This window comes from Dissoconium aciculare (assembly GCF_010015565.1).
Source record: "Dissoconium aciculare CBS 342.82 unplaced genomic scaffold K489scaffold_4, whole genome shotgun sequence".
Taxonomy (NCBI): Eukaryota; Fungi; Ascomycota; class Dothideomycetes; order Mycosphaerellales; family Dissoconiaceae; genus Dissoconium; species Dissoconium aciculare.
Genome location: NW_022984954.1, coordinates 291,536 through 316,502, shown reverse-complemented (window position 1 = coordinate 316,502; position 24,967 = coordinate 291,536). Strand labels below are relative to the sequence as shown.

Genomic DNA, 24,967 nt, shown 5'->3' with positions numbered 1-24,967 from the left:
TCTTATAGACTTTTTACAGGTCCTGATTCTCAGTGGATTTCGCTCATTGGCATCGATCGTCCTGACAAACAGTTCTTGACTACGGTCATGGACGTCAAATTGTCAACGCAGAGTCGCACTGCTGCAGGCCGGCTCAGTCGATGCGCACTGCTGTCCAACGCGCTCTCAAGGTGGAGTGGTCATATCACGTGACGTCACACCACAGTGTGTCGTTACGACATCAGAAAACACGACTCAGACGAAGACTTTTCCTCCAGCAACGCGTCATTTTATAATTTGTATTATTGGTAGCCGCCCATTGAAGCGTTATTTGCGTATCATGACACATGCATATGGTAGTCATCCTTTCCCGCATTCAGTACACTCGGGTCATGGTTCCTCCTACTCATACGATACGCCCGCGGAGTCGTCAATAAGTACCCGTCTTCCTTAAAAGTTGGTGATAAAACCTTGGTGGATTCAACAAACCGGAACTTGCCTCGATGGCGTCGAGCAAGTGACTGACCAGGCTCTCATGCTCTCGGACTCGTCACTTGAGTGGTTTGGTCGGAGCCATGCTAATGCGCACAGGCACCGCTGGCAGGAAAGTACAGCTTTCGCCTCAGTCACTTTCAAAATTGTAAGCACCAAAGGCGTGCTAGCTGTGGTTCCGGTGAAGTAGATCTTCAGTAGTTGTTGTCGATGCTGTGATGAGGTTGGCAAATGTGGCACTCAGGGTCTCACCAGCCGATACATCTGCTTCGTCCGACTGGCGGAATTTTTTTGCTCATCTTCACAATTTGCGTCTGTGTCGGCTCAGCTCACGTCACCGCCATTGGTTTCACGCGTGTTTCCTGCGGCTGGAGGATGCTTATCTTCGTTTCCGACCATCGCTGCCAGAGACCTGAAACTGACCTTGCTCTCTGGCGCCGCGGCTGTGGACGCTGAAGATGGACTTGACGTGTCTGACGGTGAGGTCTGTGGGGTATTCGAGCTTGTAGCAACAGATCTGGCGCCAGTAGTGGGCACAGTCAAGAAAGCAGATGATTCGGAAGGCATCCCTGCGGGCTCTCCGTCCCTGCCCTGCTGTTGTGAAGAAGCTGAAGCCGCTGGAGATGGTGAGGGCGACAAGGAGACTGACGAAGATGAAGCATTGTCTCCGCCATCTGGTCTGAATTCTGACAGCGGCTGTGAACTCTGTGCACCTGTAGGTGCGTTTCCCTTGGCCGCCTCGCTATCTGATTTCGCCTTTCTCTCTTCCTCCGCCAGGAGTGATTGTCGAATGGCCTCCAGCATCATAAGCTCTTCGAGGTCCTCCACTCGCGCAACCCGTTGCCTGCTACTCGTGTTCTCTGTCCCGCTTCCACCTTCGTTGCTGTCCCCGTTCCTTGGGCTTAAGGCACGGTTGCCAATGCCGTCGACGAGGATCATGCGCCGGCTTCGCCCGCCTAGACGTAAGGCCGAGCGACTACTGCTGTGCCCTGACCCAGAAGCGCCCGCGGCATGTTCTCCTCCGAGCATGTAAGCAGCCGTATGGAGCGCCGTAGCAGCAGCGGAACGACGGAGAGCTTGTGCCCGTGCATCTGCCAATTTTTTAGCCCAATCAGGGCGTACGCGGTCTGTAGTGATCACGTTCGGCGCAGTGGCGGATAGAGATGTCGCACGGCGACGCATCGCTGTGTTAGATGACGCCGACGGTGGACCTCCAGACGAAGCTGAGAGCGCCAATGAAGTTGTGGATGACACCGCCGAGGTGGCATTGCGAAGCCCTGAGAGTGGAGTTATGGTCGATGTGTAGGCAAGCCCACGCCGGAAGGGTGGAGGATCATACGTCACACCAAATTCAGGCGTAACGCAGAAGGGACATGAAGCGATCTCCGAAACGAGGAGTCCAGCCTCTTCCTCAGGGTTTCGCGGAGGTTGCCCCGGTTGCTCGTGCTCCGGCGGATGTGGGTCGGGTCGCTTGATCTGTACAAAGCACTCAGAACAAATGTCCTGATTGCAGCAACGCGTATGATTTAGGAAAGGGGGATAGTAGAGGAAGCAGATAGGGCATTCACTAGCATCCTTGTACAAAACAGCCTCTAGAGGCGTGCCGTTAACCGTGGGCTCATGAGGCAATCGGATTTCTTGCAATGTAACCTCCGGCTGGGACAGTCTACTGTTGTCCCCGGCGGCCGCCAAAGTCTTAGCGCGACTTCGAAACATTGGAGAGGTCGAAATGGAAACAGCAGAGGGCGAAGGTGGACCGGACATGGAGAAACTCGAATGTGGCGCCGAGAGATTCGCGGATGCATCGGATTGCTGCGAGAGGGATCGTGTCGGGATGGGGACCATGAGCGACTCGGCTTGGGGAACGTCCACACCTTGTTGGGGATATGTAGACGATGACGCCTGCAACGATTCTATCTCTGGTGGAACCTCGTCGGGCGCGGGAATTGGCAGGCCTCTAGCCGCAGCAATCAATTGCGCTTCAGTCCACGAATCGGAATGATCCTCTAAGCCTTTCCAGAAAGGTGCCAGCCGTCGCTCAATCTGTAGCTGACGTACGATTGCTTTGTTGAAATCCTCTGGGCCTGTGTATGTCCCTAGCGTCACCAGAAAGCCGCCATCAACACTCTCTTCTCGCATGCTGCGCTCCCGTTCCTTCAATCGCACCTGACGGTCCCGCTCAGCCCGGCGAGCGTCTCGTTCAGGTTTGGTCTCTCGTGGTCGATCCGCAGCTTCGGCATCGCGGTGGCCTCCGCTGCTGCCACCTCCGCCTAAGTGGAGGAAAGCCAGGTTCTGACTGCTGCGACGGAATGTGCCACCGCGAGTGGCTGCTCCGTAAATCTGGTTGGCTAAATCTTGATCGCGGGTCGACGATTGCCGTGACGAATCCTGGTGATGATGTGAAGATTCGCCGTGTCCGTGTGCGTGGCGCCCTTCGTGCCGGGACGATGGGCGGCCATCCTTAGAAGAGCTATTGCCCATTTCGTTGAAACAGACAGTGATGAACCGAGTCACACCGGCTCGTGATGATCAGAGGACTTCACGGATGAGACATGTGTCGCTTTGCCACTCTCCCCCGTGGACAGAGAACTTACAGCTCCAATGAGAGTAGGGTGTTTGCAAGTGATGGATTCCAAGGGTGATTCGTGGCTGAGGCAGCGAGCAAGCGATATGTAGATGACGCGGGAGCGGGCCCCGGTCGCGTGTACAAGCGAAGGAGCTGCGGGATGATGAAGGACACCACAAACGGCTGACTTGCAATTCAGCGTAACGAGAACAAGCAGCGATGTTCGTGCAAAGATCAACTGTCGCAGTTGTTGGTGAGCGGATTTTACAAATGATGCAGGTAATGTGACGCGACACTGTGCTGAAGACTGCGATCGCCGAGGGTGCGTGTCCGGATGAAAGCGGTCTACTCTGGCCTGTCCCAAGGTTCAGCAACAGGCATGGACTTCCGAGAACAAACAATGGTCGGCGGTCGCAGACGACAAATAGCAGAAACACGAGGGAGACCCAAAAAGAGATAAGAGGTCAGTGAAAGATGATACAGTGGATTGGATGCACACGCGCAAAGAGCTGTGAGGGCGTCGGCGATCATGTTTTGGAGTGATGATGGTGCACCTGCCTGTCCCATAAATACTTATCATTATGAGGGGCAGCGACTCGGACTGCATAATAACATTTGACAGAGCGTCTACACTTGTGAAGCTTCACATCGTCAAGTTCTACATCATCGCAGCACTCGAACAATTGCAGGCAGTGAATGTAGGTCAACGGTAACGCTGCTTGTCTTGCGGAATGCTGTGCTGTGGAGTCGAAGCTCTGCTTGAGCATACCTAGTGTGCCCAGGTGCCCAGGTGTCTCAGCGTTCAATGTATTTCAGGATCCTCATTTGGGCTGAAAAGGCGCACCTGCATGCAATGCTGCACGTGCACAACCTTACGCTTACTGAGAACCCAACTTGGCACAGAGCATTCGACGATCTATTCCAGAAATGCAGCGGCTGCTCGGCCTACTCACTGATGTATCGTCTACGGCCTCTAAAGCAAGACACATGTGCTCCAGTCGACTTGTCCTCAACGAGTGATTGATTTATGAACCATTTTGCATATCGCCTTCATGCGTGCCTCCATGCATTCGCCCCTCTGCCATCCTGAACTCAACCGGACAGACATCGAATTGCGTCCGAGGTCCTCGACTTTCCAGCTGGACAGATGGCGATGACGCTCACGCCTGTATTGCATTTCATGTTGAATGAATCCATTCACAGGCATCATTCATATCGGCGCTCGAGACGGCCACGTACACCCTCAGATGCCCAGCGCCTCTCAATATACTACCAGATCTCATATCCAATGTCGTTCATTGCAGGATAGCTGGCATAAGAGCCATGGCCTTTCAATCTAGCTGCCAGATCGATTTCTTGTAGTTCCGGATCAAGTCATGTCCACGCGAGTCTGTCAATATTTCTCTCGTTAGCGTTGCGATGAATGATTCTGGTTGCCGAGCAGGCGAATGTGGAATGCAAAGGTGTACGGCGCTGACGGAAACGACTTTAATTCCTGCGATCCAGTAAAGGTTCCCGGCACAACTTTTGCGTAAAATCTCGAGCATCAATATGTCTGTGTTGAACGCGACTCAAGTGTGCCACGTCGCTCTTCAAGGTGTGCTCCGGAGCTGAAAAGAGAACAGTTTGCCTGGCCGAGGATCAAGTTTGGTGGTTGGGTCGGCATATCATGATAAGTCCAACAATGACGCAATGAGAATGGTCTCCAATGCCGTAGGCCGTCTTGAGGTCATTCATTTATTGACCATGAGAGTGAAGGGGTTTCTTGTTCACTCCCAGTCGTCGTCTTCTTCGTCATCATCCTCTTTTCCTGCAGCCTTCTTGCTCGCTGCGACTTGAGGGCTGCCGGTAGCGTGGCTGGCGGTGCTGGACGCCAGCATCATATCATAGCTAGCATCTGAGTCAGCTACACTTCGCTTCTCGTCCTCGCTGCGCCTCGATTCGTGTGGCTTCAAAAGGTCGGAGGCGGATGTGCTGGTAGCTGGAGCATTCAGCGTCGTGGTCGATTCGGATGTTTGTTGAGTGGGCTTGAAGCCGGACGCAGAATCTTGCTCGTCATCGTCATCGTCGCCCCAGCCGACTTCTTCTTCAGCATCAGCACCTAATTCTGAATTAGCGATGGACCACAAATGACACATTTCCATCTCGATGACCAGCTGTCTGCTTACCCTTCAGGACCTCCTTGCGCCGGCGCTCTTCCTCATCGACGGCCTTGCGGAGGAAATAATAGCGCATCCAAAAGTTCTTGTAGTCTGCACGTTCGGGTACTGCCCATTCAAAGGTTCGTCTCAACTCCTCATATTTCTCCAAGTCTTGAGCGATGCCCTCGGTACGATCTGTGATGTTGAATGCCGCTTCCCATGCCTTCCATTCGGGTCCCGAAGGATCCACAGTAAAGCTTGATTTGGACGAGTGTATCGCGTGGAGCTGAGCGTCCAGACGAGTTGAATGGAAGATCTTCTTGCCACTTCCGTCATACGTCTCAAATAGCACTTCACTACTATATCCATTTCCGTCCCGGCCATCGGCCTCGTCTGGACCTGTGATTTTGACCGCCTCTCGGAGAAAGTCCCGCACATTGAGACCAAACTTCATCAGCGCATCATCGGCAGCGTCTTCGGCCGATCGGAGGTCTTTCAATCTTGCTGTGGCTGTGGCCCGGAGTGTTGCTACCAACGAGCCCGCTTCTCTGACGATTTCTGCGGACAATGGTCGTGTGGAAGTGGCGTCACCTTCAGCATCGGTAGCAGCAGCAGCCGCGTCGCGCTCCGTTGACTCCCCCTCTCTTGGCGCGGAGGCCAGAGAAAGTGCTCCTGTGCTGCTGACGACCTGCTCGCGAAGCGCGGTGAAACTCTTGGTCGCCTGTTCCGACGCATCGGAAGCCTCCTTCTGGAGATCGTGATATAGATTCTCGCCCTGTTTTTTCACTTGGCCAAACCACCCGCCCAGTGCAGTGCCCCATGGCGATGTCGACACGGCCTTGAAGGCTTCTTGCAGGTCATGGTTTAGATTGTTGGGTTCGGCCGAGCTGCTTGCAACCTCCGCTTCGGCGGGAAGGGCCTCCTCTTGTATGCGATCGTACGCTGTGTCCATATTCACCACGTATGAGGCGATAGGTAATTTTGTGAAGGCTATGCAAAGATGATGCAGCCACTGTTGTGCATCGGGGAGTCGAATTCGCAGGGTCTCGAGCTCGAAGAATAAAGGCTGACTTCCAGGAACTGCGATAAGTGCTGAGCACTGTATGCTGGTCCACTGAACCAACAAACTCCACTACTACAAGTAGTCCCGTGAGCGATCGACCTGTCACATGCAAGCGGAACGGGCGTGACGCAGCTCCCAATACAAGGGGTGGGGCCGCCGATTCCGTGGAGATTGGGATAAAGAATCACGTGATCATCGTCATGACCCGCAGTCGATTGTTGCTCTGGTGACTTGAACGATGTCAACAATGATACCATCAACCCTAATATTGAGCTACACCTGGACAAGCGCATCTGAGTAACAACCACGCCGGCAGGAAAGCATTTGGTTCCAGAAGCACTCTGACAGACTAGACGGGATTACCAGTGGAGGTTTTACACCCCGACCATTGATAAGAAGTTCCACAGATCTCTGATCACCAACTGATCTCTTCGCCTATGGCACGCACGAAGTCGTGAGACCGTCATGCGCAAATTACTCCTCACTCAATCGCAGGTCGCCGTCGTCGCCTCATCTGGAGCTTTCATCTTATTCGCCTTCCTACTGTTCGTCTCCGGCCTAGCGTTGCAGCAGAAGACCGTGAGAGATCTACACATCTCAATCAAGCCTCGACTACCACAACCTCCAGCTGCTCTTCTTCACCAGCGGGAGCAATCCGAGATCGCTGAGCGATTACTACGATCCCGATATGTCCATCGGAATGGCGACCGCGTCGCCTTGACGGACCTCAGTCGCGACATACATGAAGCGAACACGCAAATCGATTGGCAGCGCTTGGCACATGTGCAGCTTGTCCAAGACCATGGCGAAGTCTGCAATGCCATCATGATTCTCGCGGAGCTACAGCGGATGAAATCTCCGGCGAGGAAAGTCCTACTATTTCCCGTCGGATGGGCGGAGGAGAAGCGTGCCTCGAAGGGCGAGATCTCCGACCCGTTTCTTGACAGTACACGGCGATTGATGCGTATGGCTGCGAGACGATATCATATCGAGCTGCGGCCCATAGTTCCACAGAAGGCTGCCATACCCAGTGACGGAAGTGGAACTGCCTCTACCAACGAGATCTATTCCCTTGCAAACATCTACGCGTTACACGGAGAATTCGATCGCGTTCTGACGATCGAGTCGCCTGGTCTGGTCGTGGACGCGGAACCACTCGACGCCATCCTCGCCTTCACCGAAGATACCCCTTTCACCATGTTGCATGACACCGTCAATGACGACGGCGTCCACTCCGAAGACATGTTCTTGCTATCGCCATCCGAGCAAGTCTACGGCGAGCTCAGCGCACTCATCTCCAATTCATCCCTCAAAGATTCCAAAGCTGCTTCAGCACCGGAATTCCTCGCCAAAGCTTTCCCTCACCCTCTTCTCCTGGAATCGAGCACCGCCGACAGCGCATTAGTACGTGCAATTGGCGCCCTGCATGCTGCCGGTGACGACTTCAACCAGACAGCGTATATGTCTAACGTAGCTTATCTCCGCTTCTGGGATCCGCAACTGCCAGGCGGTCCACAATTTGATTTCCCGTGGGATACGAAACGTGCAGCACGACCTAAGAGTGCGCGGGCGGATTGGACGTGGACTTCGCTTTATGCGCGGTTCGCACAGACCCGGAGAGATGTCTGTGGATTGGATTTGGAGACATGGAGAGACGAGTGAACGTCCATGTGAGATTTCAAGAAACATGGTTCGATGACTCCTCATCTGCTGTCACAACGGAGTTCCTGCACGCCAGGGCGTTATTTTGGGCTGGAAAGATGGGTGGTACGACTTGATGACTGCATATTGTCGTGGCTCGGCTCGGTTGGGGTTTGGGTTATGGCGTTTGGATACACATTTTCTCTGTATGGAGTCGTTCAGTGGAGCCGGCGTTTGTGATGCTGGCGCATCTGTAGGTCAGTGTCGATTAATCCATTCGTATCGATGGTGATTCCATCATAATGAATGTCACCCTAACATGTCCGTCTTGCCCATATCATTGAAAGAGGTGTCCTGTGCACTTGATCGCATTCAGGCCACCATCGAGGATTGGATCAAGCGGCGATGCTGTGATCAATGAGGTCATTGTCGACGTGCGCTTGACTCTGTATTGCAGCATTTATCGAGACTTGTTGTGAAAGCACAGCAGACAGTTCGCTCGCCAAGGACAAGCCGAAAAACGCCATAGCAGAAGACGTGAGTTGCATGGTCGTTTGGAGATCCGCCTTAGGCTCAACATGTCGAGGAAGCGTCCCTTGAAGCGGCATGCGTTGCTCTAAAGCATACGCCATGCCGATCAGCTTATCTTCGCTCCACTTACGGCCGAGGAAGCTGATGCCGAAGGGCAGACCTGGCGCAACTTCGACTGCGTCCCAACCGTGCTCCTCCAGCACGACCGGTGTATCAGGAGATGCTGCGCCCAAAGGAATGCTGACAATGGGTGTTCCAACTACGGCAGGCACCTCTGCGGATGCCAATCCAGTCGGCAATACAATGGCGTCCAAGTTGTGGCGTTCAAGTGCACCGAGTACGCCACCTTCACCGCCCAGCCAGAGATTTCTTTCGTACATAGCTTTGAACTCGTCAGAACATATATCAAGACCTTTTTCCAGAACCGAGTCCCAGCTATGGGTATCCCGCCACGGGAATTCTTCTTTTGGATGGTCTCTAACAAAGTTGCGAAGGGACTTGAGATCGTGGATGTTGTTGGGATTATGCTCGAGCTCTTTGAGATATTTCGGGAGATCCCATAGAAATTCGGACCGTGGCACCGGATTGAAGCTTCGGGTCTTCACCTCGGCGTAACCAGTCAAATTGGTGTTCTCAACAATGATCGCTCCAGCATTCCGCATGATTGAAACTGCTTTCTCAAAATCATCTAACATGTACGAGAACTCGTTCAAGGACATGTCAATGACATTTCGCGCTACGCCGATTCGCTTGCCCCTCAGACTGCCCATTTTGCATGCAGCCAAATAGCTAGGTGTTGAGATTGGCGCTGCGAGTGTGCGCAAGTCGGCTGTGTCGGACCCAGTCATAACCTGCAGCAAGAGTGCTGCGTCTTTGACTGTCCTCGCGATAGGACCAACCGTATCTTGGCTTCCACTGATCGGCACGACAAGATATCTTGATGTCAATCCCACAGTCGGCTTGATACCCACTACGTTGCTCCTCGCAGCGGGCATAACAATACTACCTGCTGTCTGTATTCATCACATTAGCTGAGAGCGCGTGACGGTACTTCGCAGGGACTTCTTGCCTCGGTGCCCACCGTTGCCCATGCCAGCCCGAGATCTGCTGCCACAGCGCTTCCCGAAGAACTACCTCCAGGACACTGCTTCGGGTAGTAAGCGCCGTATGCCTGTCCAGCCACGGCGTTCCAGGCACGAGACATGTTACTTGACCGGAACATGGAGAATTCTGTGAGATGTGTTTTGCCGAGCAAGATCATACCCGCTTCTCGGAGCTTTCTGGCTATGGTAGAGTCCTGACGGGGTCGCGCGCCGCGTAACGCAAATGAACCAGCTACCAGACGATCAGCCAAAGTTCCGTGTAGACGTGTAAGTTGCTACCAGGCTTTCTGCCGTTGCGTCGTCATACCATCGGTTTCTTGATTGTCACAGGTGGCGATATTGCCCTTGAGCAGGATCGGGAGTCCATGAAGTGGGCTTTTGTGAATCAGCGCTGCTTATTCCGACTTCAAGAGCGGAAATATCTACCTTCTCAGAATCCCTCGTCTACGCTCATCATCAAGCTGCAAGGCAATGGAACGCGCATCGGGGTTGACTTGCGTCACGGCTCTTAGCGAATCATTGACCTCTTCGATTCGCGCGATGTACGCCTATATTTAGCTGTCAGTCATGTTTCCCTCCGGCTCAAGAGCAGTCCATGACTTGCATTCACTAGATCGATGCTGCGGAAGCGGCCTTGTTGCAATCCATGAATCAATTGTTCTGCGTCAGCGTTGGCCAAAGATGGCAGAGTTTGGTGCATCTTGTCTCCGGGCGGACTGTTCTGACAAGAGTCCTGCTGAGGACGGTCCTCGTATTGCCGGTCGACGAGCAGTTGGGCGAGACGATGCGGTCTCCGCATGATGCACGCGGCACGACTTCATTTTATACATGATCACTCTAGCCACTCGCCAAGCGATAGAGGAGAGGGCAGCTTATCTCCCAAGAATGGTACAATGCAAAAGATAACACGCCGAACCGGCCGACTCATGTTTATCTCGCGACCGGTCCTCCTCCATCTGTTTTTGGCACAAGCTGCACGGCTAGGCGCATATGGCCACGAACATTCGGAGGTGGATTTGGTTCGGCCAATTCGCCGCCACGGAGCAAGGCACGCCGTGATCGCCCAATCTGTGGTATGCCGGTGCTAGTGTAGCACGAGATGTCGCTTCCACTGAGATTGAAGGCTTGGGAGAACAGTTTCTCGGAGCAAAATTACTATCAAATTATGTAATAGGTCGTATTGGGAGGGGGCAATTAGTTTCCAGGCCCCGGCTAGGCTCCGTAGTGCTGCCATACGATACGGAGCGCTCTGCCCGGCTTGCCCTCATGCCTGTATACAACAACAATTTCGATGTGGTGGGCAGTGGCCAGCAGCGTGCGCATGATGGACAATATGTACATAAAATGTACAAGATAAGGGTGCAGTCCCTAGGACGATCATTCTGGCAGCGTAAACGAACGCCAAAAAGTAACATGCCCAGCTGACTGTAAGGTGCTGTGCGGTGTGATGTGATGTGAGGCGAGCCGGACCCTGAGGCGCGCACTAATCAGGCTGTTCAGACTACTGGATATAGATCAGAGAACCATGCATGTGGAGAGATTGTATCGCGCCGTCTCGTCCTCGAGATAGGAGCCTTCAAATATCGTCTACGACCTCTTCGGCTTAGTTGTCCTGGTCGCGGCGGATACCAACAAAGCAGCACGTGAGTAAAGTTCACACGATGTAATCCCAAGCCATTTGCGTAGTTCTCTTCACGTAATTTAAGCCCGGCGGAAAATCGGTGCAATTGCGCGATACCATTCCGTTGTAGGGTCTCGCTGGTCTCCATCCTTTTATGACTCCAACTCCACCCGGTCAGACCCGATGGTGCATTAAGATGCGTTCCGGTCTTCGGACGTGTGAATGATCGATGTGCTTCAGAATTTTGTCGACTATTTCCTAGATATGTACAAGCCGTTATCTCGTGCAACCGCCTCCTTTCCTCCTCACCGCATCTCTTGCTGTCCGTCCGTGCCCTCGATTTGCCCTGGCTTCTCCTTGAACACCACCTGCATCGCCTCTCCCAAGATCCGCATGCCCTCATCAATCTCTGCCTCGCTGATGATCAACGGCGGGACGAATCTCAAAGTGTTGGTTCCGCACGTGATTATGAGTAATCCGCGCTCTCTCGCAGCTGTGATCACAGGCGTCGGGTCGCCGCTTAGCTGCAAGCCCAAAATCAAACCCTTACCGCGCACTTCCGTGATGACATCTGGGAATCGCTCTTGTAGTTGTGAGAAGTGCTTGCGGAATCGCGCCTCCTTCTCAAGCACTGACGACTGCAGCTCAGAATCCGCCAGCCGGCCGACGATGTAGTGTGCCAGGCGTGCGGCGAGCGGGTTACCGCCAAATGTTGTCCCGTGGTCGCCGGTGACGATGCGCGAGGAGACCTCCTCAGTCACGAGGGTCGCGCCGATCGGATAGCCGTTGCCCAGCGCTTTGGCGGTAGTCAGAACATCTGGGTGTGCCTCGCGCGGTAGAGACGCGTGAGCCCAGAACTGCCCAGTACGACCGAGACCACATTGAATCTCGTCGTAGATGAGAAGCGCACCAACCTCTGTGCACCGCTTGCGAAGAGCTAGGAGAAACTCTGGAGTGGCCACGTTGACGCCGCCCTCGCCCTGAATGGGCTCAATAATGACACCACATGTAGACTCTGTGACAAGCTCGTTGATAGAAGAAATGTCGTTGTACGTCGCGTAGCGGAAGCCTGGAAGCATCGGGCTGAAAGGCTTTTGGTATTTTGGGTTGGGAGTCGCAGAGAGAGAACCCATTGTTCGGCCATGGAAGGAGCCTTGAAAGGAGACCAGCTCGTATTTATTGCCCGATGGATCAATCGACCGCCCGTACTTCCGTGCGAACTTGATCGCAGCCTCGTTGGCCTCGCTGCCCGAATTGCACACAAATACTCGGCTCACATCTTTCATGCCACCAGCTTCGCGAGTCTTCTCCACGAGCAATTGGCTCAACGCACCGGTCCATTGGTTGTAGTACAGGTTTGAGGCGTGAACGAGGGTTTGTGATTGCTCGTACATGATCCGGCTCATCTGTGGATCGCAGTGGCCTAGCGCGTTCACCGCAATGCCAGCCGTGAAGTCGAGGTATCGACGGTTCTCGACGTCGAATAGATAGCAACCCTCGCCTCGCGCAAAGACGGGTGTCGGGCGGACATAGGTCGGGACCATGTAAGGGGTGTACGAATCAACTAGGCGCATTGTAGCTGAGTCCGAGGCCGGGTCTGGCGTCGGTAGGGAGGCATTATACTTTGCCGAAGCATCAGATCATGCTCAATGGTAATCTTCATGACTCCCAGGGTATCCATATTCCGTGCTTACCTCGATAGCATTCTTCACACTCTCAGGAAGACTCGATGCTGCTGTAGCTGTGGATGCGGCGCGTCGAATTGGACCTGCTGTTGCTACGATGTTCTGTGTTCTTTTGGATCCAGAATGCTGCCGACGGACAGAGGATGCATTGCGCTCCGATTCATAGGTGGTGAAGCAGCGGGCGGTGCTGGTAGCCGGCGAAGCGATTTGACGCCCCGCGACGCTCACGGTGCTGAGGCGCTTGGTGCAGTGACGGGCAGACATGGCGAGAAAGCAAACAACAGACGAGGAGTGAATTTCAGTAGAATGCGGTGCAGTAGATTGAGAGGATATTCGTGTGAGGCATATATGGACATGTAGTCGCTCTAGCTTGCCGCCGCGTATCTTATCGTGCGTGACGCATGCGAAACTTTTTTAAAATCCCGCGGTGTCATTCATTACAGGGCGCGAATACGTGCACATGGCCCAGGGTCTGGATTGCATTGGCAAGACTTCGTGTCCCTTCTCCTCGGGCCGTGGACTGCGAGATACAAATTTTCTCTGCAGTTTCGACCTGTGCAGATGACCTCGAAAACATTTGCATACCAGAAGAAAAAACCATGTGTCGGCTGCGGTGCTCCTCATCACTCCAAATGAAAAGCCTTTGTTGAAGGCTAGCAGCCTGCCGAGTAGCTTGAGCATCTTGAGAACCCTTCTCTGCGGAACGAAGATGCACGTCAATCAAGGGACTATAGCCGGCGCTCTGTCGATTCTTTCCTCCTCCACTTCTTTGATAGTGATGGTTTGATGCATTTCCTCGACCGATACTCGTCGATTCTCTCGTCATTCCAGTAGAATGGGTGCGGAAAGTGACCAGACCTCGAGTCTTCAATGCTGCTATCGTCACATCTATCGCAACGCAGTATTTCTGGATGGACCTCCCAGTCGACCTCAGCTGACTATTCCAGCAAAAGACACCGCGTCGTCTCTCATTCGAGTCTAAGGATTGCGTACCTTTCGCCCAAGATGTCTTCGATCGTTGAACGCCTGATTTTACAGACCATGCACATCTGTGAGATCGTGGCGCCATGGCAATTCGCGGGAAGGTGCGATTTGGAGAGTATCTACGCATGCCATAGCCACAGAGAGGACTTGTGAAATGGTTCCAGGCTAGCTACTGACTGGGTGGCTCAACAGTAGGATGTCGCTCGTAGGTTGCAGCGCTTACACGAGGTCAGCACACGTTGCTCGAATCATGGCTTGGATCTTGCGTCGTTGTATTACTTCCGGTCTTTTCAGCTGCGTCCAGTCAAGCATTCAAGGCGGTCACGGTCTTAGAAGACAAGGATAATATTCCTCAAGCGGACACTGTTATGATTCCTCGGCCAGTATCAAACACGACCTCATATCACAATTCTCAGGCTCAGATTGTATCTCTCACCGGTCCATCCTTCACGGATATCAGGCATCCGAGTATCCTGCAGCCACTGCAGGGCGGCCTGGTGAGTGTTGTTGATGGTTTGGCGTAGTACATGGTTGTGGCTGGTCCAGACCTTGGGGAAGCTCTTCATACGTACATGAATTGCTGGCACAAGAGTAACAAGCAGTGCACCAAAGCGGACGATACTCCAAATTTCCAAGTCTCGCTCGGCGATGCCTCGCCTCCTAGCGGCAACTCATCCGAGACTCTACATCTTGCCAGCTCTGTATCGTCAACGGAATGGTCAGAACACAAAAGACACTGTGCCACACGGCTGCACGTATTCTTCACGCTCTCGAGCAGCGCCGAAGAAGTTTTGCCACGAGGCAAGCTCTGGGCACTCGAATTCACATGGCAACGCCTGCAGTGCCTCCCTCCACTTGTGCGACATTATCAGCCCATATACATGCAGCCACTCATTCTACATGCGATTGGTATCTGATGATCAACCGTCTGTTGCTGATTGTCTCCAGCACGATCTGAGACCTGTGAAGAGGCAGGAATGATACGTGTCGTCGGGGAGTTGCGCAGTGCCCTCATCATAGCATCCTTGATATAGCAGTACTTCTGTGGCGGGCCGCCCAACCAGCCTTTGGCGATGAAATCCTGTAACTTCAAAGGGGAATCCAGCTTTTTGAGGTCGAGAATCTCGTAGGCGTATTTCGCAAGATGCGTGAGCTTCCCTTCATTGAACTCCTTGTTGCGCAAGCCTTGTTCGTTTGCAATCTCCCCGGGCTGTTTGCCATGGCTGACCGTCGCGACGTAAGTGATGGCAGACGTCGGGCTCGTCTCGTAAATCCAGAACCTCCGCACTGCGTGAGGCAGCAGGTATTTGCGGTACTCGTGATCCTTGATACCGGAGGCGATGTTGGCCACGTGTTGTGGACGTATCGCGATCACAATGTCGGTCCTCACAACTGATCCCATCTCTCCAAAGAGTCTAAGAACCCCCCTGCGAGGAGCCAGGAAATTAGAAGAGGGGCGTCAAACTCGTGAGATATCATAGTATTAGCAGGAAGAGTCACACGTTGTCAACGACAGTACCTCAGATGTATACTGCGCGAATCTTACATCCCTGGAGCAGCAACGCCACTTGTATGCAGGTGTAAAATGAGGTGTCACAAGATGCCTGAGGCATGAGTCCTCCCAGGAGCATCCTTCATCATTTATCAATGTGCATCTGTACCCAGGTTTCTAGGTAGTTATGACATGAAGGAGCGATGTTCTTGGGCTATAGAAACATTCGGTGAAGTCATTTCGTAAGATCGGGGTCCTTCGTCGATGTAGCGCTTGTCAAGTCGAAAGCAGGTCTGTCGATCCGATCGACTAAAACCGGCTACCGAGCTTGTTCTTGCTGTCCACCTGTACAAATACTTTGGCAATAGAAGTGATGCACATCAGTCGATCACGAGTTCAAAAGTGTGTTTATGTATTGGTCAAAAGGTAGGCAAGAATTGAAAGTCATCTGCTTACTTGCTCAAAATCCCACCCCCCCCTTTACGTCCATCCCGATGCGCATGTTGAGCTGTGCCTGTGAGACGTATATATGGGACACAGCGCGGGTAGCCTAGCCTGTACACTCCCATTTACTCTTGGATCCATACTTTCATTCAGCTTTCGAGGGAATTCAAAAGCTCGCATGTGTTGTGTTGTAGTGTCTCTTGAAAGTACCTAGGTAGTCATCTCCCCTTTGTGTCTGTGGACCTTATCGTACCTTGTCATTATTTACAGCCATGACCAGCGCACCCTTCGGCCCTTCATCACGGTTATTTAGAAGAGCCATGTCCTTGTCATCGAGCTCGAAACTGAAGACATCGGCGTTTGAACGTATGCGCTCAGGCGAATCGCTCTTCGGAAGGCTCACCCAGCCCTTCTGAATGCTCCACCTGATCAACACCTGGTTGGGTGTGGTGTTATGTTTCTTAGCAATTGATACAAGCTGTTCATCATCGGCTTTCTGGTTGCGGGCGATCGGACAGTAGGCCTGAACGACAATGCCCTTTTCTTGGCTGTACTGGACAACCTCCTTTTGCTGCAGCCACGGGTGAAGCTTACAAGTTCAAAAGATTCTTGTTGTTAGCAGTGTAGCGCGATCGATCGGATCACAGAAGCGGCTTCTACTCACCTCAATCTGCAGAACATGCGGTGGCCAGACACTTCCCACGCCCTTGAGCGCTTCGATCTGTCCAATTCCGAAATTGCTCACACCGATGGACTTTGCCTTTCCTTCATGGTATAGTTTCTCCAATGCGAGCCACATTTGTCCGAATTTCTCCGGTCCGGGACTGGGCGAGTGGATCAAGAAACAATCAACATAGCCTCCAAGCTTCTTCGCGCTCGCAATGCACGATTCATAGTTCTCCTCTACGGATGCACCAGCCGTGAGAATCTTGGTCGTCACAAAGACTTCGCCACGCGGAATTCCAGATTGTTCAATGGCCTGTCCGACCTCGGCCTCATTCTCGTAATATTGCCCAGTGTCGACCTGGCGATATCCTGCTTTCAAAGCTGCGAGACATGAGTTCAGGGTGCGCTCTGGAGGCGAGAGGTAAGTTCCAAGGCCTAGTTGCGGAATGTGGCGCTGTGGTGTTGTCGATAGAGGCAACACATCTGTGATTTTTCGGGTCGTGGAGGACATTATGCGCAGCTTTCTTGCAATGCCAGCTTCGACAGTTTATTCTATTCGATCTTTCAATTGTCGAATGCTCTTAAAAATACTCCTCTTGTCGTACTCGTGCAACGCTGAGGCCCTACGTGAATATGACCCCACTACGCATTGGAGATTTACGGGGAAATGTGAATGTAATACGTCACATATCTCGTCACTACATGCATCGTCCGCACGGGTTCCGAAGACAGGCAGAAGATTCCACGTTTAGTACGATGAGCTCTTCCGATATTGAAAATCATGCATCTCTGTATACACGTACTGACTATCGAAGTAAAATATCGTTTGCAAAAGGCTGATGGAGTACAACCCCAAACACCAAGAGAATACAACATGAACCCTTCGGCGATAACGCGGATATAAGCGGATGCGCTATCGATAAGATAAACTTCGCTCAATGAGAGCGGTCTTTGTCGTCCGATGCCATGCGAGACACGATGGCTGCTTCCAATATCGCGTCCTTCTCGAGAACCTTCCTTGCAGCACCCTGGTTTGCAGGATTCCATTTGACGCGGCTCAGCTATCGTCAGCTGAACAGGACTGGTGGGTATCATGCCGTTCATGGGCGCGGTTCGTCGTGTCATGCCTCTCAAGCGCAATTATACCGTCAAAACCAATCAACGAATTTCGCGAACTCGATCTTGAACATGGAAGTGAGGCGCCTGTACGTTCCCAAGCACTCGTACAGGCTCGGGTTTCATGAGATGCGCATAGGGCTTCCCACTCCGTGCACCACCTTCTCCTTGAGGTTGAGTCGTTCATATTCGTCTTCACGGCGCTGCTTCTCGGCCGCCTTGGAAGATTGGCGCTCATGGTCTTTCTCGTCGTTTGCTATGCGTTGGCGTGTCTGAGAAGACTGCAGAGCGGGGACTTGCCGGATCTCTTCTCGGATCGATTTCCAGAATGATTTCATTGGAGATGCTTGGTTCATTGAATCGTTCGAGGACATCGTTGCTGATGTTTGGGGTTATTGGAAGAACTGTGTCTGTTTGCTTCTGGTGGACTCTGTATTGTCAAGATATGTATGAGGATCGAATAGGATGAGGTTCTGTGAGTTTATGGTCCATTTGATTTCATGACATGATCACAACCTTATATATACTCTCGATTTCTGCTGCCTGGACATGAACACAACGGAGTGACCATCCATGAAACTTCACGTCTCATCGCGGAGTAGACAAGGGGTGCGGAGTTGCTGTTCGGGGTAGATCTGCAATTTTCATTGCCTAATCTGGTTAGCTCATAGATATCTCGGGGTTCTCATCGGGGTAACGTCAGCATACTGCGAATTCAACCCAAGACCTGCAGTGATCGTGCATCATAATGATCATTTCGAGAGTAGTTGTAGGCTCCAATCAATGTGTCGCATTGGCAGAATGGCCTTGTCTCTGTGCAAGGCGCTCCGGTGAAGATCAGATCGATCAGCCAAGATAACAGCCACGGCCTGACGAATTCGATATCCAACCGATTGTATTTGCTACGACTGCTTTCCGTCGGACGTAGTTTCCTCACCAAGGCACTGAAACCAGCTTCAGATCGCCATCGCTCTGATTCTTTCAATATGCTCTAGAAGATGCATGACTGCCATAAGTCATCAACGCAGTCGTCACGGATTTGGGGACGAAATGAGTTTCTGCCTTACGTTTACCGACCTGCGAAGAGAGCGGAGTGATCATGATCCCTAGTAGCAAGTTGCGTCCTCTTGCTACTGCATGATCCGGCGGAGCATTATCTGAGTCGAATATCATGCTCATCAAACAGTCTCGATATATCTTCTCACTTCCCTATAATCGCAACGACTGTCAGTGAGAACTCGTATACTTGCAGGGCTTGTGCCGGTTGACAGGAGAGGAGCGAGTGGCCGGAGCGAGGCAGAAAGTATACCACTTACCAATCAGTGACGGCCTCGTCCCAAAGCCGGCATTCATGCTCCCTCGTACCCTTGAAGTGTTCAACAAAATCGTCGCCAAAGACTTCTCTTGCTACGCTACCCTTGCGCGCAAACCTCTCTACTGCTTCCTTCAGATTCTTTGCAAGCCGCTCCCCAGCATCGGCTTCATTCCCGACATCCTCACCCTTGCCCAATGGCGGAATAGGGATTTCCAGCTTCTTCTCGATGCCCCAGTATCCCAAAGCTAGTATGGCGGCCATGACTAGATGTGAGTTGGTGTCCGCACCAGGCACGCGGACCTCGAAACGCGTGGCTTTCGGGGAGGACGTCGGTGGTGCGATCAATCGAATCGAGGCTGCACGGTGCTCAAGACCCCAAGATACGGTCACCGGCGCCCAGAAATTCTCTACAAGGCGTTTGTAGCTATTGATTGTTGGAGCCAAAATAGGCATGACGTCCGGAAGTCCTGTCAACAAACCTGCAAGAAATTGGCGGCCTACCTCTGACAGATGCGTAGCGTCGGGATATGGTGCGTCCTTGTCAGGCGAGTCCCGGGCAAACAAATTCGCGCCGGTTTTGTTATCCTTCAAGGAAACATGAACATGCCCTGAATTACCCGGAAGACCTTCTCTCGGCTTGGCCATGAAACATGGAGTGATGCCGTAGTTGGAAGACACACTCTTGGTGATGTATTTGAAAAGCGCGGCGCGGTCGGACATTTCTCTGATCTCTCCGTACTCCAGGGCGGCCTCGTATACACCCGGTCCGGACTCGGTGTGCCAACCTTCGATGTTACACCGCATCTCGATACACGTGTTGAAAATCTTGTAGTACCAATCCTGGTTGTGTACGGGTCGCGTAAGTGAATAGCCGAACATTCCTTCTTCAAGATGAGGAAGGTCGTTGACAGGATTTCTCTGTAGGAAAGTGGCAGTTGTGCTGGAGTTCTGCTCAGATGAATTGTGCGGCTTCGAGGACGGTGTTCGAAAGGTGTAGAATTCATATTCAGCTGGGCACGAAGAACAAAACAGTCAGCTCAGCCAGCTCGGTGGATCGTAACAATGGTCAAACTCACCTCCAGCCAATGCACCCCAGCCTCTCGACGCGATCTTCTCGACAGCGCGGTCGAGCAGACTCCGCGGACATGCGCTCAAACTCGTCCCGTCCGGCTCGCGGAAACTACACAAGAACAGCGGGACGTTGTTCTCCCAGGGTATGCGACGGAATGTGCTCAAATCTACCTCGGCCACCATGTCCCGATATCCATTCTCTTTATTGCTGATCTTGAGCTCTTTGAAGTAAGTCTTGTCATGCATGTCCCAGCCGAAGATGACCGAACAGAAACCAAACCCGGATTCCACGATGGACAGGAACTTCTTCTTGGACATCAGCTTTCCACGCAGTTGCCCATCAATGTCAATGCCAGCGACCTTGACACCAGAATCCTCTGCTAAGAGCTCCGCAAGATCAGCGACCTCCAGCTGGGAGGGATCGTCGGTTATGACCATCTTGAGAGCGTGTCCGTTGTGATAGAGGCTGAAAAGGTCCGGACTGAGGGTGATTGCGGTTTGGGTGAGTGTTTCTATGGCTACACGGAGAAGAACTTATCTCTGGCCACAAATCAACTACGCGAACTTCACAGCTTGGCTGCAGGTGGTCGTGCGACACCGTGTGACGACATTGGACTTTTTGGCAGGTCTCGGGTGACCTTCCCGCAATCGTCCTCTCTCGGATTTACAAGGTCATTCTCCATGAGCCCAAGCGATAATAATATTACCGCGGGGCTTATCAGATAAGCCTGGTGTTGCGGATTTAAGTATGATGTCACACCAGATCAATACAAGAAAGACATTCCCTAGAAACCTTTGCTTCACACTGATCACAGTGGAAAGGTGAAAGATCTACGAACCGATGAGCCAAATATCCTCACTTCGAAAGACTTGAGACAGGGCGTCGGTACATTGAGTGTGGAGAGCGGCGCGTATGTCGGCATTGGGACACTCCTTGCACTGTGGCCGTCCCGCTTTGCAGGCTTTGTTGACATTTTCCGAGAATTGCCCAAGACTATCGATAGAGTGAGTAAAATCACTAGTTATACTCGGTACTCGAAGAGGATTCACTATCACACAGAGCGTACCGCTATCGGTGCCTGTAACCACTTAAAGGCATTGCCAACGATGAATTACTTCAACATGAAGATACCCGTAAACCCTTAAGAAAGCGAGCAACAATAACGAGAACAAAGCAATCTGGGCCCAACTCACAACTAGCGTGACGAGCTCTGTGAACCGGTGAAGAATCTTTGCTCACGGGCACGGCTCATTACAGCGAACTTGCTGACGACAACGGTGCACCACCGCCTGGAGCAGTGCGCAGATGCCCTCCTACGATCCTTCGAGATTACACGCTCGTGGGCAGAGGATACGAATGAATTGCTTCGAAGTGTTTGCCTCACATGACAAGCTATGTGGTGGATGCGGATCGATATTCCCAGATGTCCCGCGCATCGTGAAACAATAGAAAGTTCCGCGGAGGCTTTATGAAGCGTCAAGCCTCCCGTCTACGAGGGCGAACGCGTTGCTGTCCTCACTACAGGACAATATTGCTATTGACACCGACCGTGCATTGGTACACCAAAAATGTGTGCGGTTCCATCTCCACCCAGAGGGAGGTAGTCGAGAGAATAGCGCTCGTCAATATGTCGGCTCCCGCTGGCACGAAGAAGGCGTCAATAAGGACTATCATGTCGGACCTTGGGGTGACGTGCATGCTCACCGCCCTCCGACAATTGTCCGCTTCACGAGCTTCTCGCGCCTGCAGCAAATGAGACGCCGCCACAAGGACAACACGATAATCATCATCTTGGACCAGGTGCATCACTACACGACACACTCGATTGTTGCACAGATGTCTCGGCAGCCACCACTGTCAGTCCTCACGCAGAATAACCGATCACCAAACCGACGAGGACGGTGCCAGCGAGCGAGAACAGGCAAAAGACGGACTGTTTCATGATCTATGTTGCCTAATTTTACTCCTTTTCTCACCATGGTTTATCGTCATTTTTGGCCAGAAGTGGAGTGGATGTGGTATCTCACACCGGGCGCGGACGGGCCCACCACGATCAAGGGCGAATCGCCCGTATTTCGTTACCTGCAGTCCCTCCGCCTCGGCGCGCACGCACCTCAGGCAAAACCTCCTTCGAAACAATTGCAAAGCACATACAGGTTTGATCGCACACAGGCTTGGAGTAATGACTTGCCTTTCGATGAAACCATGACCATCATCGTCTGATGACCTGAAGGCCGTGGTTGCTTGAATTATTCCGTGCGCTCCAATGAGCGTGGCATCCCCAGGTATGGTATCCAGTATACAGTCCATTCTGTATATGCGTGCCATCTCGGCTCGGTGCGCGCCGAGCGCCACCTCACTTTCACCGTACGTACAGTAGTCAATGCCTGTCGGTTATATATTTCCCGAATGCCCGCAATGGACGTAGTATTTATATTCGCAATCGTCCACGATCACACATCATCAGCTGCTGGGATGTGTCGAGCATCGCAGTCTCCGGGAATTGGCCGACAACGTTGGGACCATCATGATCGTGGGGACAGACAAGTCATGGAAATGATGTCGGTCGGCTCGGATGGCCCTGGTGGGATCGTCTGCCCAACCTCCGTCGCGTCTTCCACCTAATCCCGTCTAGGTGCCACGCCGGCAGGTGGCTGCATCTCCCATGCTGCCCCAGTTGACAACACATACATCCGGCCCTGCTTTTCCCACGACAGCTAACTGGTGCCATGCCAATGCCTGCTTGTCCGCCTTTCTACTGTCGTGTCGGCCATTGTGCGCTCTCGTCGTGCGTTCTCGACATTTCTTGATCGTCTTCTGAAGCTCTTGGCTGCCAGCGAGCGAGTGGTGCAATGCAAGAAACCCACCGCTGCCAGCTAGGCATGGTGACTCATTCGACTGTCCTGGTGTCCGGGGCCTTCACTCCGGGGTCTCGTCCGGCTCTTCGCCTTCCAGTCACTCGTGGGCAGACTAGCTACGGACGTCGGGCATACATCACATGTCCCATCCCTTGCGTACGACCACGAGGTGACAAAGAGATAATCTCTCCGAGAGCAAACACGCCAGCTGCAGCACACCAGCGCACCAGCGATCTGCATGTTTGACGTGTTCACAATTACTCTGCAGTAGCCTATCCGTCGCCCCTTCTGTCCTCTGCTGTGCGAGTACTAGCGCTCGAGCGCATTGGCGCCCATCATCCTGCTGATGCCGCAAATGATTGCTGCTGATGCAGTGTCCGTGGCTACAGTGCTGTGCGAAAGTTGTACCACCACCGCCCTCGAAGATTTTACCTTCAACATATTCGGCTAGGGCTGCAAGTCTACCTGTGGTGCGAGAGTACTCAAGCAACGCACTGCTACTGCACGACATACGTCGACCTTGTTATTTTTTCTTCCCTGCCGATTTCGCCACTGTTGTGCATTGCCAAACCGCGCGCGCTCTGGGCTGCCTTGACGCTCTGGCAGCAAGACTTTTCGCGCCGTGGGGCGCCATCGTCGAGCCGGCGTAACTTCTGTCTCGATCTGCGCTTAGAGGCATGTGTACCACGTCGAACGTCGAGTGCTCAGCGGTCTCCGTCTTTGCCTCCATCGCTGCTGGTCGGATCCACCGCCAGCACATCACTCTGCGGACCCATCATCGGGTAGCGTTCTGGTGTCATTGCAGCTCAATGGCTTCCTGCGCCTTGAGCCTATCGGCATACAGATGATTCGTGACCTTGTGGCATCCTCGATGCCTGTCGCCTTTTTTCCCGCTTCGGCTCGTTGGCAGACAGGACATATCGTCCACGATGCCTTATTATCGTGGTGATCTCTGACTGTTTATATACCCGTCTGTCGTCTATCCTTCCAGATCACACCCGGTTGCTTCTGCCAACTCACCTTGCATTGTTGGGCAGCATTGAACTCCTTCGCATCGTCCCCCTCCTGCTGAGCAACAACACATACATCCCCACGACGCCGTATGAAATCACAGATCGATAGCCACACCTGCCCGACGCACCACCCGCGTCAGTATCAGCATCAGGACCAACACGTCAGATCACACAGGTCGCCTGTCAAAGTCATCATGTTCTACACCATGTACTTGGCTGGTATGTCGCACCTCTCGTATCCTTGTCTCACCTGCACCACATCGTCGGGTTCGACCCCATTTTGACTTTTCTTCACTAGGCACATGCAGCCGGCGGCAATGGCCAGAGCCCCGTTACGAGCCCTTCGCCGATTCTACCGGCTATCAATGCAAAGTGCGAGTGAACAATCGGGAGTATTGCACCGAGGTCTCGTATGAGTCTCCGCAGCTCGCCATGGAAAACGCCGCCCGGCAAGCCTACATGATCTGCCGGAACTTCTCGGCCAATGATGGAATGGTTCCCGGTCAGCGTCCCGGTCAAACTTCCGGCAAAGGCCACATCCAAGGAATGCCGGTTGCCATCGGATCAGGAAGGAGAGGCACCCGGGACTCCATCGTGAGCAATGACGCCGGAAGCAGCGAGGGTACCAACAGTGGCGGCAACAGTCCCCGTGGCATGGAAAGCTCCCTTGAGCATCACCTTCGGCAGCTGAGTCCTCAGCGAATGCCTCCTCCGCGCCATGTCCAGGGCTCGATGTACAGGCCCGCCGCCGCCATGCCCGGGTCCATGTACCTGTGCAACTGTGGACGAGCCCCTGCCGGACGATGCGGTTACTGCCACCAGGGACGGGCTTGGCCTTGAGACATGCCATACATAAGCCCATCCCGTATCGGAGGCCACAAGATTTATGATGACCTACGGATGCGAATCCCCAAACTTGGACGGCCGAACCACCAGAGAATGCCGCGAGGCACATTCCCTTACCATGACCTTACGACCTTACGACGGACCTATTGCGACTGTTTGATCACGATTTACCAACGGACATCAGCGAGCTTTGCAAATTTTTGTGTTCTTATCTGGGAAGAAAAAAAGATTGATGATGGGAACCCCGCTCTGTCAGCCCCGAATCTCGCACTGGACCGGTGCGGTCGTGGTGCAGACAGAGCACTGCATTTACCGTCGAGGCAACTCGTTAAAGCATGA

At 53.0% G+C, this 24,967-nt stretch overlaps 10 protein-coding genes across 10 annotated transcripts; 2 read left to right on the top strand and 8 right to left on the bottom strand.

Moving 5' to 3' along the window:
* Positions 1 to 795: 795 nt before the first annotated feature.
* Positions 796 to 2,952, bottom strand: K489DRAFT_368958 (uncharacterized protein; the record flags this gene model as incomplete). The annotated part of the gene is made up of 1 exon (XM_033602993.1): positions 796 to 2,952. The coding sequence occupies one exon, from the start codon at positions 2,950 to 2,952 to the stop codon at positions 796 to 798; it is 2,157 nt and encodes a 718-aa protein (XP_033461063.1).
* A 1,854-nt stretch (positions 2,953 to 4,806) lies between these two features.
* Positions 4,807 to 6,130, bottom strand: K489DRAFT_317177 (uncharacterized protein; the record flags this gene model as incomplete). Its single annotated transcript, XM_033601216.1, has 2 exons — positions 4,807 to 5,138; positions 5,206 to 6,130. The coding sequence occupies 2 exons, from the start codon at positions 6,128 to 6,130 to the stop codon at positions 4,807 to 4,809; spliced, it is 1,257 nt and encodes a 418-aa protein (XP_033461062.1).
* Positions 6,131 to 6,548: 418 nt separating this feature from the next.
* K489DRAFT_378405 (glycosyltransferase family 8 protein) lies at positions 6,549 to 8,226 on the top strand. Its single transcript, XM_033604399.1, has one exon. It carries the CDS (start codon positions 6,707 to 6,709, stop codon positions 7,901 to 7,903), a length of 1,197 nt encoding a protein of 398 aa, XP_033461061.1. The 5' UTR covers positions 6,549 to 6,706; the 3' UTR covers positions 7,904 to 8,226.
* Positions 8,091 to 10,497, bottom strand: K489DRAFT_171346 (putative amidase). Its single transcript, XM_033599379.1, has 5 exons — positions 10,121 to 10,497; positions 9,943 to 10,064; positions 9,824 to 9,891; positions 9,483 to 9,748; positions 8,091 to 9,426 (listed from the first exon to the last, which is right to left on the bottom strand). Exons 1-5 carry the CDS (start codon positions 10,313 to 10,315, stop codon positions 8,278 to 8,280), a joined length of 1,800 nt encoding a protein of 599 aa, XP_033461060.1. The 5' UTR covers positions 10,316 to 10,497; the 3' UTR covers positions 8,091 to 8,277.
* Positions 10,498 to 11,442: 945 nt separating this feature from the next.
* Positions 11,443 to 12,681, bottom strand: K489DRAFT_315997 (acetylornithine and succinylornithine aminotransferase; the record flags this gene model as incomplete). Its single annotated transcript, XM_033601126.1, has 1 exon — positions 11,443 to 12,681. One exon carries the CDS (start codon positions 12,679 to 12,681, stop codon positions 11,443 to 11,445), a length of 1,239 nt encoding a protein of 412 aa, XP_033461059.1.
* A 1,993-nt stretch (positions 12,682 to 14,674) lies between these two features.
* Positions 14,675 to 15,208, bottom strand: K489DRAFT_316888 (uncharacterized protein; the record flags this gene model as incomplete). Its single annotated transcript, XM_033601197.1, has 1 exon — positions 14,675 to 15,208. One exon carries the CDS (start codon positions 15,206 to 15,208, stop codon positions 14,675 to 14,677), a length of 534 nt encoding a protein of 177 aa, XP_033461058.1.
* A 778-nt stretch (positions 15,209 to 15,986) lies between these two features.
* Positions 15,987 to 16,919, bottom strand: K489DRAFT_408454 (putative aldo-keto reductase; the record flags this gene model as incomplete). Its single annotated transcript, XM_033607479.1, has 2 exons — positions 15,987 to 16,331; positions 16,407 to 16,919. The coding sequence occupies 2 exons, from the start codon at positions 16,917 to 16,919 to the stop codon at positions 15,987 to 15,989; spliced, it is 858 nt and encodes a 285-aa protein (XP_033461057.1).
* Positions 16,920 to 17,343: 424 nt separating this feature from the next.
* K489DRAFT_408453 (uncharacterized protein) lies at positions 17,344 to 17,898 on the bottom strand (the record flags this gene model as incomplete). The annotated part of the gene is made up of 2 exons (XM_033607478.1): positions 17,344 to 17,469; positions 17,674 to 17,898. 2 exons carry the CDS (start codon positions 17,896 to 17,898, stop codon positions 17,344 to 17,346), a joined length of 351 nt encoding a protein of 116 aa, XP_033461056.1.
* Positions 17,899 to 18,702: 804 nt separating this feature from the next.
* Positions 18,703 to 20,348, bottom strand: K489DRAFT_316999 (glutamine synthetase/guanido kinase; the record flags this gene model as incomplete). The annotated part of the gene is made up of 3 exons (XM_033601207.1): positions 18,703 to 18,733; positions 18,841 to 19,849; positions 19,916 to 20,348. The coding sequence occupies 3 exons, from the start codon at positions 20,346 to 20,348 to the stop codon at positions 18,703 to 18,705; spliced, it is 1,473 nt and encodes a 490-aa protein (XP_033461055.1).
* A 3,731-nt stretch (positions 20,349 to 24,079) lies between these two features.
* On the top strand, positions 24,080 to 24,445 carry K489DRAFT_299651 (uncharacterized protein; the record flags this gene model as incomplete). The annotated part of the gene is made up of 1 exon (XM_033600385.1): positions 24,080 to 24,445. A coding segment is annotated over one exon (366 nt), but the record flags the coding sequence as incomplete, so codon positions are not given.
* Between the last annotated feature and the right edge of the window lie 522 nt (positions 24,446 to 24,967).